At 37.6% G+C, this 16,847-nt stretch overlaps 1 protein-coding gene across 1 annotated transcript in view; it reads right to left on the bottom strand.

Moving 5' to 3' along the window:
• The window catches only part of hcn2b (hyperpolarization activated cyclic nucleotide-gated potassium channel 2b), a 31,501-nt gene that overhangs the window by 4,761 nt on the left and 9,893 nt on the right, over positions 1 to 16,847 (bottom strand). Inside the window, exons 3-6 of the mRNA XM_084116480.1 lie at positions 16,414 to 16,575; positions 12,528 to 12,746; positions 5,113 to 5,259; positions 4,792 to 5,032 (exon numbers count right to left, since the gene is read on the bottom strand). Coding sequence (XP_083972606.1) covers positions 4,792 to 5,032; positions 5,113 to 5,259; positions 12,528 to 12,746; positions 16,414 to 16,575 — 769 coding nt within the window. The remainder of the gene's footprint in view (positions 1 to 4,791; positions 5,033 to 5,112; positions 5,260 to 12,527; positions 12,747 to 16,413; positions 16,576 to 16,847) is intronic.

Genomic DNA, 16,847 nt, shown 5'->3' on the forward strand with positions numbered 1-16,847 from the left:
TAGTCTTTTAGTATTTGTCACGTCCTGATTTTGCCGAGTTAGCCACAATATTGGATCAACATATTTTGTTGATCCTGGAACAACATTCCTCTCTGAAAATTTAGTCCTACCCCTAAACCTAACCCTACCCATAAGTTATCCCTAAAATCAGAGGGAAATGATAGGTGAATAACACTGATGTAGAAGCACCTAACCCTGGGTGTAAGCCTAAACTTGACATAAACTGTAAACTTGTCCCTCAAATCTGATTGGTTGATTGGAATGTTGTTCCAGGATCAACAAAGATGATGATCCAGGAGGCAGGAACGTTGCACCTGTTGAAATCAGGTTCTGTGCTGGTTGTACCTGATGTAAGAAAAGCCTCTGCTTCAACCATTTTTAAAAGTGGTTTGCTGGTCTTAGATTGTTTTAGATTAGGTTTTTAGTAGAGATGCACCGATATGAAAATGTTGGCCTATACCAATAATTATTTATATTTGAAAGCCAATGACCGATATATTGGCAGATAAATCTAAATCCAAATTTTTATATAATTTCAGAAAGCCTGATTACAAAAACTAAAGTCTCACCATTAAAAACCATTATAATGTTCCATTATAATTTTATGTAGTCTATATGGTAGACTTGCGCTACACTGTTGCACTTGACCGCATTTTCCTTTTTTGAAGTGATTCCAATCATATTTCAAGCAATAATTTTTTTTTTTTTTTTTAAAACAGTCTAAGATGGTTTGCACGCCTTAGCTGGTTTCCCAGCCATGTCAGACTGGTCCGGATTGCTGGTTTTAGAGTGGTTTCTGTCACTAGACCATGCAACACCAACTTGACCATGTCAGTAGACCAAGTTCAATAAAATAAGACTGGTTTAAGCAGCTTTTTTTGCAGAGTCTTAGCTGTTGTTTGGCTGGTTGGTCAGCTGCTCTCTTTAGTCTGACTAGTGGACAAGGGCCAAAAAAAAAAACCTTTAAACCCTTCAAAAAAGACAGACTTGACCAGCTTGGTCTGGTTGGGAGACCACCTTGACCTTTTTAGGCTGGTTTAAGTGGGTTTTGTTTTTCAGCAGTGTTCAATCTAAACCCATGGAACATAAACTTCAACAACATAATAGTCATGTTAATTAAGTTTTTCAGTCTCTTTTCTCTTTGTTCTTGAAAGTACACACTGAAATTTCACCTCAACTGGAGTTGAAACCTGAAAAGGTAACCGTAGAGGACCTGTCAGTTTGCTTCGTCTCCTAACTACACCTCTTCTCTCTGAGTGGAATGTCAAACTCAGCATTAGAGAGGTAAGATCCTGACACTGACTGAAAGGGATCTATCTACACACACACACACACACACATTCTTGTACATCTATCTTTATGAGGACATTCATTGGCACAATGCAATCTCTAGCCGCTTACCCTAACCTTACCCATCACAACTAAGTGCCTAACCCGAACCCTTACCCTAAACCGACCCTTAACCTAATTATAACCTTATCCCTAAAACCAAGTCTTGACCCTCAAACAGGCCTTTAAAGGGCTCTCAGAAAGTGAGGACCAGCCAAAATGTCCTCACTTTACTCTCTTTGTCCTCACTCCAATGGTCTAAAACTCAAACTGGTCCTCACAAAGATAGTTTTACAAGTAAACACACACACACACACACATAGATGCTCAGCATGTGGGATCTACCCAGTTGAAAATGTGGCCACGATTCAAAGTGAATGTTGGCACAGCTCCCTCTAATTGAAGTCGCTGTGCCCCTCATCCCTGTAAAACTCCAATGAGGGATTCAAGTGGAAGTTGCCTGTCATAAAAAAATCAATAAAGCTTTAATTCAGGGTAACATCTGCATCTTAATAAGGGCCTTTGTTGTTAAATTGATTATGTTGAATATTTAAGACACATTTGATCATATTTCAGTACTATGAACTTAACCTTTCCAACAGTATTAAGTTTTATAAAGAGAAACGTCCTAGAGTTGGAAGCAGGGTTTGAAAAGCATTTGTGTCGCCTTTTAGGCAAATTTAGGTTTTGTTGCATATATGATTATTTATTTGTTTAATATTTTTAAATATACAGTCATATGACTGCAAAAATCTTTTTTTTTTCAGTAAAAAAAACAAAATACATTTTTACTTGAGGCTAAATTGCATAAAATAATGTTTTTTGGAGAATATATTTTAATTTACTTTTCTTCTTATTTATCTTCTATTTGCAATTGTTTTTTTGTTTTTTTTTAAAAAAGTATCATCGTTTTAATAATCTAACAAAACATATTTGCTAATGTCTCTTATTGAATTAATATTTTTAAAGATGTTTGGATGTTTTTACTGAAAAAAAAAAAAAGTTTTTTGCAGTCATATGACTGTATATTTAAAATAAAAATAAAAATAAATGTTTTGAACTGATTATTGTATTTCATGCAATGTGTATAATTTAAGTTATTTTGTGGACCCCTAGTGCTCTGGCTGTTTCTAGTGCAGCTCATTGGTCTTTGAAGTTTTTTTGGCCACGTCCCTTATTGAGAAGCCTTTGTAAAGTTGGCACATGCAGCCTCTTGTTAAATACTGCATGCGATTTTCTTTCAAATTCTAGGGCTCACGAACTGTCTACTGATTTACAGACAGATTTGATGATTAGATATATTTGATGATTAATTTTCCCACTAACAAGGGCACTGGTATAAAAGCTGAGAATGATGGGCTTTACCACAAATGCGGAGATCAAATTTAGTTCTGTTTCAGAGTTACATTACATTATCACAAATCTACGTAAAAAAAATAATTAATAGAAGATTAAACGAGAGTAACTGAAAGTTCTTGCCATTGAAGGTATTCACATATAACTTTGAATGTCTGCATATACTTACATGCTCGATTCAGAGTATAATTTGAGATATTTAAAGCTCAGCTCAGAAGATTAATGATGATTCTCATTTCTGTAAGCTGCTAAGAAGCATGGCCATTACACGTTTAATGTATCCATGTGTCACTCCCAATGCTGTTTTAAAAGCCTTGTAGTCGCTTAAATTGTATACAGTTTGTAGAATATATGTACAATGGTTTATGCAATTAACTGAATCAAATGTCCATGCTGTTTTTCATGTTAACCTACTACTATTGGTAATGTAGTGTTGTTGCCAAAAAATGTGTTAATATAAAAAAAAAAAATTGTTGTTGTTGTTGGTCCATACAATGATTGTAAATGGGGTCCAAATGTCGTTTTCAGTTTTTGGACCCCATTGACTTTCATTGGATGGACAAAAACGGTTATTTCAAAAAACATTAACACCTTAACATCTATTTTATGTTTTAACATAGAGCTAAACATGGATCTTGCATTTAAATTATAATCTGTTTTATTTTGCAACTTCGGGAAAAAAAAATGTTTACTGAGTGGGCTTTTTATTATGTGAAGCATGCAAGCAGAGACGCTGTGATCGGTATAGAGTACCATGACAAATCAGTCTGGCATCATGAATAAGCCCCTCTCATTCATGCATTGTAAAAGGTAAAGTGTAATTGTTTTAGGCCTGGGATTCTCTGAAGTTGACGTTACAAATTGCTTTGCCATTGCTGTTCTGCTCCACTAATTCAGTGTTATTAATTAGCCAAATTAGTTCTTTATCTGCAGCCATTCTTCAGTGCCGCTGGCTCCTGGTATATTCGCAGCCTCAGTGAACTCTGCTCCTTGCCCCTCCCAGACCTTGCCCTAAAGACTCTGGGGAAAAAAACACTGCTTTTTTCTGGATCACCAACGTAAGGCACTCGAGGAAGGCAGCATCTTAAATGGGACAAAGCTTGCTGGAGGGAGAAACTAAGGAGTCATGTTTAAATGTCAGTGGTATTTATCACTGCATTCACAGTGCAAGTGAGCTGTTAGGGCCTCAGATGGAGCAATGATAAGGTGGAATGATGTACAGCTGCAAACATTTTCAGCATGCGTTCAATTTTGTTTTATTTTTAACTCACTTTTAAAACTCCGATCTGTTCGGTTTTTGATTTTCATCAAAAAATCCCAAAGAAATGTGAACAGGGGATTCCTTACTTTTATTCTTTTGACTATTAAAGCAATGCCTTAAAATTGCATTTATTTTTTTTGCATAATTTCCTCTCTAGACTTTTATTTTGAAATTTCATTTTAATATACGTTAATAGCTTACAACAATTTAGCCTTGGAAAAACATTTGGCTCTAAGTAATTTACAATTTATTGCAATGTGATTGAATTTGATAGGATTATTTTAATATAATGAGTGATTTAATTGACTTAATTTATTTTAGTTTTTATTTGATTAGGGAATGTAAAAGTGCAGTATATTAATTATAATATTCAAGTATAATAGTAAAAGTTATACTCAAACAAGTTGCTTGTGGATAAACTGAAATTATGATTGATTTAATTTACTTAATTTTAGGAGTTTTTTGATTATGTAATGTAAAAGAATATTAATTATAATATTTTAATTATTATGGAAGTATAATAGTAAAAAGATCAATTCAAATAGGATACTTGTGGTTAAACTGATATTCCTAGAGGTTTTTTTATTTTATTTTTTTATAACTTAAATTGTACTGCCTTTGGAAATTAAAATTGTAGTTATAAGTATTTTTTTAAGTTCCTACAGGGACTTTTATTTTGAAAATGTAATATTTTACAGGATGTCACAACACGACAATTTGGAAATGATACCTGACAACAGTTTAGCCTTGGAAAAGCATTTTTCTGTAAGTACTATATTGAGTATGATGTTCAAACTGATACTTGTTTCCGAATTAAGAAGATGGTCTTTCTGTGTGGTCCTTACCCCCAAAGTAGGAGCCATCCGAGAGCTTCATGCCGATAGTCCCTTTGGTCAGGATGCTGACTACGCCATGCTGAATGAAGTACATCTTCTTGCCGATAGTTCCCTCTCGAACGATGTAATCTCCAGGTTGGAAGACCTCGAAGCGGAGCTTGGTTAACATTGCTGTCACAAAGTTGGGATCTGCGTTGGCGAAGAGCGGCATGGACGCCACCAGCTTCCGGCAGTTGAAGTTGACTATTTCCTGGAGGTGCGGAAGTTAATTTACTGTCAGTTTTAACACAAGTTATCAATTGTGTACCGTTTTCTGTTGGTAACTTGTACCTCTCTTAATGGCTCGTTCAGTTCTTCCAAAATGCTTTCCTCATCGAACATCTTGCCCTGGTATCTGTGCTCATAGTAGTCGTGGATCTTCTGCCGGAAGTCGGCCGGAAGTTTGTGGAAAGACATGTACTGCTCGACTTGCTTGTACTGAGAAGAGAAAATGGACACAGGGTATGTATGTTAGCTGACATCTCAGGACACACTTTTGACCCAAAATTTTCAACCACCAAAATTTTGGTTGCCCATCTTAATCCCACGAGGCCTCTTTTGTGGAGATAAGCTGACTGGGTCTACAGATGAAAGTAAATAAGTAAACATCCAGGCTTGATATTTTAGGAAACATCAAGGGAAGTTATTTATGGTGGATGTGATAGACTAAAGAGTATATGATAATATGATGTTCTCAAAGCAGGAAGAGTATGATGAATCAGATGATAAGCTCTATTCATAGCGCAGCATATGTAGTTAACCATCTCTCAGCATCTTCTGTACTGTGATGGCTTTCTGGTTTGTTACTGGAATATGCAGTACATTTGTTGTGTTAAATGGTTTTGACTATGTATGTATGTATGTTGTGTAATTTTTCACTTTGAAACTAATACGGGATGATCACTAGAATATTTTTTAACACATTTTCCATATCAAAAAAATAAAAATAAAAAAAATTATTGATTTTATATTAGTATGTAATATAGAGTAAAATATATCTTAAAAAAAAACCTTTTTAAAGAAACATTACTACTAGCCTTGCCAAAAGGAAGAGGTTTATTAGAAATATATGCATATTCTGTACGGTTTCATAGCTGTGTCCCTATATTTTACCTGCTACAAGTTTAAGAATGTCTTACAGGCTCTAGTGAGTTATTTTACATTATTATATTTTTAACAATTCTTTTATTATATGGAGTGTTCTATAATTTAGAGTACATTTCATGTCCATTGATATTTATATTTTTTCTAACAATTTTTAACAATCTAACAATAACTTTATTCATTAGGAGAATACATACCATAATATTTTATGCACCGTGTTTTTCAGTTTGCTTGAAATTGCCTTTATGTCCCTTAAATAGAGTTTTTGCAAAATGCACTTTTTGAAGTCTTGGTTTGTTAGTCAAATTTTTCTAAATTCACTTTATTTCTACAATCTGAATACCTTAGAGAAAAATATTAATGTCCACAAAAATTATGTCAACTGTTACTAACCAAAACCTGAAAAAAAATCAAATAAAAAAAAATATCCCAAAACCATGTGACCAACATTATGTGATATTTTCTTCTGCCGTGGATATTTTGAACACATTATGGTAAATATCCTCTTAGTTGTTTTTTATATTTATCTCCAATGACATATTGTCAATGAGCATATTATTTGCCTGTCAACTTTGTTGGGTACATTGTTGTGCTTTGCAATATTTTTTATTGTTTTCTTTCAAATAAATATTAAAATGTGAGGTTAACCTAATCAAGAAAATAAAATTTGGTTGGCCAGACAAAGCTTGCCATTGAAATTGAGGCAAAATGGTGAAATTGTCAACTATGTTACTGTCATTGTCAACTATGTTTTGACTGATTTTTTACATTTTAAATGTAAATGCCTCTTCTGATATTCTTTCAGGGTATTATTTACCTCCACATGGACTGGAGTTTTGGATGACACCTCTTAAAACTACAAAATTACCTTTAAAGTAGATTTATGATGAAAAAGTTTTTACACAAATATAAAAAAAAAATAACAGAAACCTCAGAAGTATTTTAAAATAATCAGTGTATGTGTGGCAGAATAGACCAAAATATATATAGCCTATATATATACAGTTTGTCTGTAATATAGTTGACAATCTCACATGGGAAATATCTATATTTATTATTATATGTTCTGTGTCAGAACAATGTGTTGCAGAAATTCAATTCTAAAGAAATGTTTCTATCATATAGTCTGATTTGTCCTAGTTCTCAAGAATCAGTGATATAGAATGGTGGCTATATCTCACAGGTTAAAAAAATAAATAACAAAATGTCAAATTTGAAAATCCCACCTTGTGACCTTTATGAAGCAGGGGGTCATATTAACAGTTTCTATGTTGAATGGCAAAGTGCGGAGGTTAGAGAGTGTGTTAATAACACCAGCTCATGACATCTCTGCAACATTTCTCTCTGACACACACATCCTGATGACAATTCCTATCAATGACATGCTTGATCCATTTAATAATCCACTGCATTTTTTATTTAAATAGAGATGAAAGTCCATCTATATGATACTGGACAATACTGAGAGTAGTGAGCGTAGATTAAGTGACTAAGAGTATATTTTGAAAAGTATCATAGATACAGACAGACAAACAGAGGTGATGAAGATGAAGCTTAGGTTAAGGTTATTTTGCAGTCAAGATCTCAGATTCCATCAAACACTTATTACCAAGGAGAAAGGCTATTTACAGTATACGGTTGTGTGCTAAATTTGAACCTTGTGTCACAGTATTTCTGAAGCAGTGTTAAATGTGAGACAGTCTTCTGTGGCCTCTCAGACCTCATATTCCAACATAACTCAACTATATTGGGTCATGTGCACACCAGGATAATGGCATGGGGGAAGGGTGATGCTCCTTAGTGACCTCGCAGCTGGATAGATGGTGCTGGTTGAAAAAGACATGTGGATAATGACTGTCGGTATGTGCGCGGTGACATGCTCGGCTTGACAAGCCTTGGGTCGATTCTTGGGCTACTAACAGGGGTGTTGCACTTGTTAGTGACAGGTACTATCTGTTGTACAGGCCATTGTGCTATTGTATGGAGGGATTGGTTTTTGCTAAAGCAAGAATCACTTGGATTTGTAAAACCTTTTAAATGATTTTTTTTATATTTTTTTGTTTCAGTGTGTGTCAAACAGATTTGGAACAATATTAGGGTGAGTAAATGGTTAGAATTTAAAATTTTGAGCGAACTATCCCCTTAACTTTAAATATTAAACTAAATGGATAGTTCACCCAATAATGAAAATTCTGTCATTAATTACTTACCCTCATGTCGTTCCAAACCCGTAAGACTTTCATTCATCTTCAAAACACAAATTAAGATATTTTTGATGGAATCCGAGAGCAATCTGACCCTCCCATAGGCTGCAACGTTACTCCAGAACACACCCCAAAAATGGTGCTGATGGTTATTAAGTGATTTGCCAGACCAAAGAAATGGGGGGTTGAGTAGAAGAGAAGAAATGTAGCAACAGAAGAAAGCTTACACTTCCTGTCAGAAGCAGATATATCCTATATACAACAGACATGGCATGTGCGTGTTAGCATGCACACGATTACTCATCATCCCTTTGGCAGTGGGAGGGGAATCAGGAGAAGTGCACTGACTGACTTTAATTAGCTCAGAGTGGAAATCCCTATCATAAAACCATTTCATGAAAACCTTTTGTTTCAGTAATCCGGCCCAAATCCTAATCTAAATCGATCTTAATTAATTACAATTGGATAAGGGATTTATACAATCGCACATAACCGAAAGAAACAACCAGGGGTTCCCAACTCCCAGCATGCCATTATCCCTTTTCACCTTTTTTGCATTTCTTTCTGCGTAGGGTAATAGCACAATGCTAATTGCTAGTTTCGTGAATAAAACACATCTTTAATGAACCTACTTTACATATATAGGAGGCATGTAGCGGTAAAAAGCACAACTGTGCTTAAAGAAAGTACCAAAAATGTGTTTACTTGCACATCAACATTTAGCCACCTCAAAATAACAGAGCCCGCTTGTCTCGTCAGGCTCGACAAACTGTAATTTACGCTTTGTCTCTTTCGATCAAGGAAGTCTATTTTCTCCTCTCTTTGGTTCATTCAATCAGCCATGAAGTAAGACAAGGTGTTAAGCTGAAACGTGAAGCCAATTACTTGAACCTTGTTGCAATCACTGTTTGAGTCTCCTACGTAGAGACAAGGTCTGTGTATTAGCACTGAAAACACTTCAGGAAACTTTCAATTGCACCTGGTCTCAGACTGGGTCATAGCTTGGGAAACTGTTCTCTGTTTATACTATAGATAGATAGATAGATAGATAGATAGATAGATAGATAGATAGATAGATAGATAGATAGATAGATAGATAGATAGATAGAGGGCTGTCACAGGACAGAGCTAGCATTAGCTTAGCACAAATATGATAAGCTACACATCTGGTGACCTACAGGCTGATGAACCGATTAACCTGTGTAAGCTTCCTAGCTTAGTCTGTGTTGCTTGCTTGCTTGTTTTTAGCAAAGTTTCTCCATACAGCACCAGAACTTTAATTTCCAAACTGTTCATTTTGTTTCCGTAAAAATGTACAACAGAATCACTTCCAACCCAAGCTAGCTGACAAATCACACAGCTCCAGTAAACATGGGGAAACAAGCAATTAATTATGAACTATGTTAGCGCATGTTCTAAATGCATGAAATCAAACCACATTTTCAGCCAGTCCACCGGGTTTTTTTTTTTTATCTTTGTAATGGGACATGCAGTTCATCTTCAGTTAGTGACATAAAGGGATGATATATTTCCCATGACCATCTGCCAAAGAATCAAGGTCATCACAGTCACCAAGGAGGGGGGATGAAAGCCTGTGAGTCCTGTGAACCGTATATCACGCTTTCATTCCATATGGACATAGAGTCCATCAGTGGTTACATTTAAACCATAGGTATCCGACGCCAACTAGGATTATGATGGTTTACCGTTAGGTAATAACCAACGTGATATGAAACCCCTACAGCCCTGTAGTCCACAACCCTAAACAAAGATCACAACCAATTCTTGCTGTATACTCCTGCAAAAAGACTAAGAACTGTAATATATTATTCTTTAAAATCAAATCGTTTCCATACATGATGCAGTCAGTATATTATCTTTTGTACAGTACATGCTGGACAATGTTGTGATCATTATTGTAACATACTAATATAATGCGGTGCCCAATGGTCGATTGATACAGCTCGATCTGTACATCTCAGCAAGCCTGTACATACAACCACAATTCCCTGGGGTGCGGTAATGTTGACAGAAACTGATCTGAGACTTCTGTCGTTCTAATTCATATGAGCATTTGTTGGAGGCTAGATCTAAGCAGGTAATTGAAAGTCAAAGTTAAGCAATGTAATGCTTGTTACGTAAGGGCTAATGTCCCGTTCATCTGTCGTTGTCTGGCAATCCATTGGTTTCCACATAGCAGGGGAGATGGACATGTGAGGGGACAATGGGAGATCTACACAGGGACATTGTGCTGTTTGTACATCAGGTTGCAAAGCCGTGATAAATCCTTTTACAGAAGGGATTTTAGAGTTCACTCAGAAAAGTACCCTATGCTTTTTACAGTGGCTTTTGAACATATACTATACATTTATGTATGCATTTACTATACATTTGTGGTCACCGTGATTTTGCCAAGTAAGACATGTTAGGTTTATAATTACATGTTAGGTAACATATTTAGTTGATCCTGGAATAACATTCCTTATCCTATCCCTACCCCTAAACCTAACCCTACCCATAACGTTTCCCTAAAATCAGAGGGAAATGATAGGTGAATAACACTTGACATAAACTGTAAATTTCCCTCAAATCTGATTGGTTGATTGGAAAGTTGTTCCAGGATCAACAAAGATGTTGATCCAGGAACATGTGGTACTTGGTGAAATCACGTTCACCATACATTTATGTATGCTAGAAAGCATATTCTGGGTCAATATGTTGTAAATATATCCCTGTTATTTTAGAAAAGCAAGCACTCAAGGACCACCATCACAGCAATCCACTTCTTCCTCTCCACCAGTGAGATCCCCTTCATCTCAAGTATGCACAAAAATCATCAGCTTTTTATTGTATATTTTGGTTCAAAGGAACATTACATTGCGTTTATTCTGGATCATGAGGTCAAAAACAGCTTCCTATGGGCCCTTTATCTCATGCAAAGAATGGCTTTTGTTGGCATCTTTAGCACATTCTACTCCCCTGCTGCCTCAGTGGCTCTGTTATCTGACGGCAAGCAGCTCTGTTGCTAGTGATTAATGAACAGGAAAGTCTGCCGCCTTAGGCGAGATTTGATGAGCTCCACCGCAAGTCCCTTTGGGATTCTCTGCATTACATCATTCCTTCAAATCTTATCGTAATATATATATGTTTAAAGTAAGAATCTAGGGCATGCAAATAATGATGAGCAGGAATTCCTTTAAATACATTTTAATACCTTTAAATGTTGTGCTTGATCTTGAAATACTTTTCCCTATGCCAGTTTGATGTGCAGATGCAAGTATGAGTAAGCCAACCAAAGTAAGTCATTCGTAGGGGGACTTCCCAAAGTGTGGAAAGCACCCTGGTCAACTTCTGTCTCGACCAATGCTGTGAGTTTGGAGCAGGACAATCTGTCTGAGCAACCAAAGGATGATGTGGCAGAAGCAGTGGTAGGACAGTTTGGTATAGTCCATTTCAGAGGTCTTCAATCCTCCTCCTGGAGACCCACTGTCTTACAAAGTTTTGCTCCAACCCTAATCAAACACTCCTAAACCAGTTCATTTATGTGTTCAGAATTGTTTGAAAAACACAGGCAAGTGTGTTGAAGCAGGTTGGAAAAAAACTTTGCAAGAAATGGGTTTCTAGGAGACGGACTGAGTACTTCTGGTCTACTTGAAACTGAATTTGATTGCTGATGAACTTAATTCAGTTCTGTCAATCCGACTGCTGTGCAATTCTTGTAGAAGAGAATATATATGTCACTGTCAGATTTTTAATGTAAACTGACTGCTGTCCCATGGGGATTCTCCAATAATTTAAGAACATATAAGCCTTTTTACTCAGGTGGGCACAGGGTTGGTAACTTTGTGGGCAGGCATTACAATTTTTAATGGAGCAGAGGTGAGGGGGCACAGTGACCCTCATAGCGCCGACGCTGGGTGGACATCAAATTTCTTTGAAATACAATCTCCCCAAAAAAGATTTTCTTTTAAAGCACATGGCAATAACAAACCGATTATATATTTTCAAGAAAAGAGAGGTTCCAGAAAGTCGCATGCTCAATGGAAATAGTGCAGAGATAAGAAGTTTGTAACCAAATCGTTTGTGACGTCAAGACACGGGTTGCAAACTAGAGTTGCCGGTGTAAACAAGCACCAGATGCCGTGATTAGGAATCAAAGAAGACCGAATTACAGCTGTGGGAGGGACTGACAACTGATCAGATGAGAGGGAGACCAGATTGCAGAGAATACCCAGAATCCTCAGCCGTAGGGATAGTTGGCCTGAGCAGTTTCATCCTCTCAAACAGACGATAGGTACCGACTTTGATCTGGCAAGATCAAACAAACGGTGACACATAAGAAGGTCATCTGCAGGTGTTTCGGTGTGTATGTGTGTGTGTCTGGAGCATAGTACCCACCTTCTCCTGGTACTGGCGCCGGGAAGAGTCCAACGACTGTATGAGGGCGGTGGCATGGCCAATGAACATGGCGTAGCAGGTGGCTCCCACGATCATACTCAGCATGGTCAACCAGATATCAGACATACTCTCTGGGGCCTGGCGTCCGTACCCGATGCACAGCATATGGCTCATGGCCTTGAACAGGGCAAAGGAGTACAGCTCACTCCAGGAGTCATTCTGCAAATTGGAAGGCGAGAAAGTGATAAATAGAAAAAGAAAGGGAGACTTTGATTACTTCATCAGCACTAGATACACTCTCCTGAGCATGATCTCCTCTTGACACTTATCCTTGTGTCAAAATCTTGGCTATTAAAACCCCTGTTAAAGGCAGCTTGCCAAGTACTGTATGTTGGATAGCTACGTGTGCTATGGACCTGTGATAGATTCATTATTTCATCACTCTGTCTGTTATTTAAAGGTGGTTAATTGAACCGCATTGTTTATTGTTCAGATGGGCTCTAGTTATAATGTCTTTCCTCCCCTTGCAAATATCTGCATAGGACCTCAGCTGCTACGCTAAAGTGCTTCGTCTCTCTTCATAAGCTACTGATTTTTCAGGATTGACCTGATGGGTCCCAGTGAAATGTGCTTAACCTGATTTGCATTCACTTCGAGCAGGTTTAGACAAGGCTATGAAGATCCTGAATCAAAGTCAAGGAGGCCACGGGTGACTTTGAATGACGAAGAGGGGGAAATGAGGTGAAAATGGAAAACGGGGTGATGGGTAATCAGGGGAATTACTTTGTGGAAATGAGTTGAGAAGTGGGGTTACTAGGGTTGGGATGGAGGAAGCCTCTGTTGAAGCCAGGACACACCTGACTGCTATCACTGGCAACTTGGGTGCAAAGACAGTGCTCATAGAGTGCAAGTGTCATGGAGAAATAAGAAATATAAATGTTTGCAGACTCAACTATACAGTCCTAAGGAAGAAGCAAAGTGTTGCCTCAACCCCAACAATCCTGTCAAGTACAAATGCAAACAAGCCCAAGAAGACATTGTCTGGAGTCTAACTATTTATTTGAGAAACTGCAAGACTTGGCAGTGTAGAAAGCATGCAGTGTGGGCAGTGTGTCTTCATGTCTGCTTTCCATCTTCTTCACTTGTCTGCCTTCCAAGACTTCCAGACATACCCTGAACAATAATTTTTTTCTGGGTTAACTGGAACATCTCAGTGAGCGCACAGGTCAACAATTAAACACTGAATGAACACAATAAACTGCTAAAGTTCCACATTATATATTTGAACCAAACACATGCATGGGAAAGAAATAAATGAAATATCAACTTCTTTTGCTTAAGTTTATTCTTAGATGGACCTGAGTCAAGCCTTGCACTGTGAGACTGATTTCTCAGGATTTGTACTGCTACATAAACACTATAAACACAAAGATTTATTTGGCAGTGGCATGCTTCTCAGTAAGCTGTATGCAAATAAACACATTGAGCAATTGCTTAGCCTCGAAACATTCGCCATTTAACACCCCAGCACATGCTCTACATTCTGTGGATAAACAGGCATTCACAAATTATTTCCTGTTCCCTGCATTTATGGGAAAAGAAAGAGGAAATGTTTAATGCTGCATAATCTGTTTTAGCAGACATAAATTGTAGTGCTGCTAGCATGATTTGGAATGAGCTAAATGAAAGATTAGCACACATTAGGGTAGATCCGGTTAAGCAATTGTGCTTTGGTTACGTTTGCTCAACTAATGTCATTAGCGCACATTTAACCTAGTGTTACTCTACCCCACTGGCACAAAGATGAAGAGACTTAGCTATTAAGTTGATTTAGCCAAGTTCAACTAGTATAGTAATTTGTCTTTACTGCAGGGCTTTTCTCTTGGAGAAGTATGAACATAGAGTTTTGTACAGTCTACATTCTGCTGAGGGGAAAAAATCACCCTAATAGTTACTGTGTATTATGGCTTGCTGAGGTATTATAATGGTGTCTATAATTGAATAAATATAGAGAGCTAATTAGCTGCAGTGAAGAGCAAACAATTTTTACGGTGGTGAAGACAAGCCACTTTTAGAAAAATTTTGTAGTGACAAATATGGTAGTTGTGAGAATTGAAGTCCCGACTTTCAGTTTAAAGAGCCAATAGCCTTTGTTGTTTGTTGACTCTAACATATAGGAACATTGAATAAAACAGCCTAAAAAAAAATTTGTGTGAGAAATGTGAAATTTCATTCTTCCCCATTTCAGTATATAACAGCTGTACTTCCCCGCATTTATCATGGGCACATTACCAAGACGGTCGCCAGTGAACTGACCTGCGTTAAAAGGGCTTTGGTAAGAGCCCTTCACTGTGAATGTGTAGATGAAGATAGGTCATGGTGAGTCTATACATGTGTGTCTGTGCATGTCAGGGGGATGCTTATCTTAACTTTGAATGGCTCCTCAAGTTTGCAGAGCTCATAAGCAAGACTCTTGAAAAATGCATATGTGAGCATGTACCTTTGAATCGGACATGCTTTATTTGGGATTCTAACCGTGCACAGACGGATTTAAAGATGCTAGGTCATGGATCACAGGGCACAGCTGGATCAAAAGGGATCAAAGGGTGTATTTCAGTGCATTGATCTATCAGAGGCGGGAAACACAGCGGCAGATGAATTGTGGCTGAATCATCTGTAACTCATTTATGCACTTCAACAAGGAATTTTAATTCAGTTTGGATGTGATATTGATTAGTCTAGGCTTACATTAATGATCATGATGTTTTTTCCAACCACTATTGAAGACCTATTTTTTCAGAATCGGACCCTGGATATCTGCAGACAGGAAGAAGGCAAGTACAAGTGATACTGTTTTGGATTGGATTCACACTGTCTGAATGTCATCACTTTTTTTTTCAGTATCCTGAATGGTAATGCCTCTAAGTTGTATTGTGTTCTAACAAATGAAGGAAGGTTTGTAAATTGTCCAGTGTTTTATAGCACCTTCAGCGAGTGTGACTCAGGCTTCATTACCGCACAAAGAAGGGCCTATTGAGAGTACAGGCGGACACTTGAAATAATGAGACGGATCGTTTAACGCTGCGTCTTTCATTTCAAGCAATCTGCCTTTGGAAAGCTGCTGACCTTGATTGCTAAGCACTGGCAATGACTAGACTGACTGCAACTATTGTGGTAACAAAAGCCAATGAGAAACCTGTCCCCATGTCACATGACAGCATATAAAGAGTCTCAAAAAGGATGACCAGACAGGTAAACCCTAAATAATGTGCATTTCTTAGATTTATTCAACCCTGTGAGTTTGTCAACCTTTCCATTGGCATTTTTTTTGTATGGTTTTTCATACCAAACTGGTTGACGACTATTCACAAACTGTCGCCAATCGTTTACACTTAGGTTTACGATCAATGACTGTATACATCAGTGAAGCAAATGTCCAAACAGTGTCTTTTCTTCAAACTAGACTAAACAGCATGGAGAACTTCTAGAACAGATGGATGATGGTGAGCAGTGAGGGAGGGGTGACTCGAAGTGCCTGGCAGACTTGGGAAAGTGAGAGGAGCAGGTGATGGAGTCGGCTCCCCAATGTGCCCATGTGATTAACACTGTCAAACACTGATGATATCAGTAGAGGTGTTGGCATTCTTATTTGCATATTGTGTGGAATTGTCCAGGCATAATGAGGACTCAGAGTGACCTTTTTCAGAGCCATTTGCTGAGTCCAAGATTCAGTTCCTGGACTGAAAATGGCTCATTCCTATGTGTGTAACTGTAGAAAATGATGTTCAAACTTTGGGCTACACAAATCACTGAGAACTTGCTATTTAGGAGAGTTAAGGAAGATTTGTGTGACAGAAACCGAGGTAAGTTGGAAGGTAAGACTTACCACCATCTTGTTAAGGGACACCCAACAGTCCGAAGGGAAGTCCTGCAACATGGGCACCAGGAACTGCAGACAGCCATCCCAGTGGCACAGCAGCAGCATCATCCCAATCAGATTGATAATGCGCATCACCGCACTGGCCAGGTCATAGGTCATGTGAAAGATCTGTCAGTCAAGATAAGAGCTCATTACATTTGAGTAGCAGAAGGGAAGGACTCTCTAGGACAAACCAGAATATATTAAATTATCACGACTCTGAAACAAAGACAGACACTGAAACAAAATCCCTCGTTTTCGGAGGGATTGTCTAAACAAGCTACTGTTTCAAAACCCCTTTGACTTGTAGATTATGTGTGACCTCTAGATTTGTGAACATATTGTATTGAGATCAGGTTTGTCAAAGCTTTATGTAATGAGTACAGTACATTCTACAAACT

Source organism: Abramis brama (genome assembly GCF_963993115.1).
Source record: "Abramis brama genome assembly, chromosome: 6".
NCBI lineage: Eukaryota > Metazoa > Chordata > Actinopteri > Cypriniformes > Leuciscidae > Abramis > Abramis brama.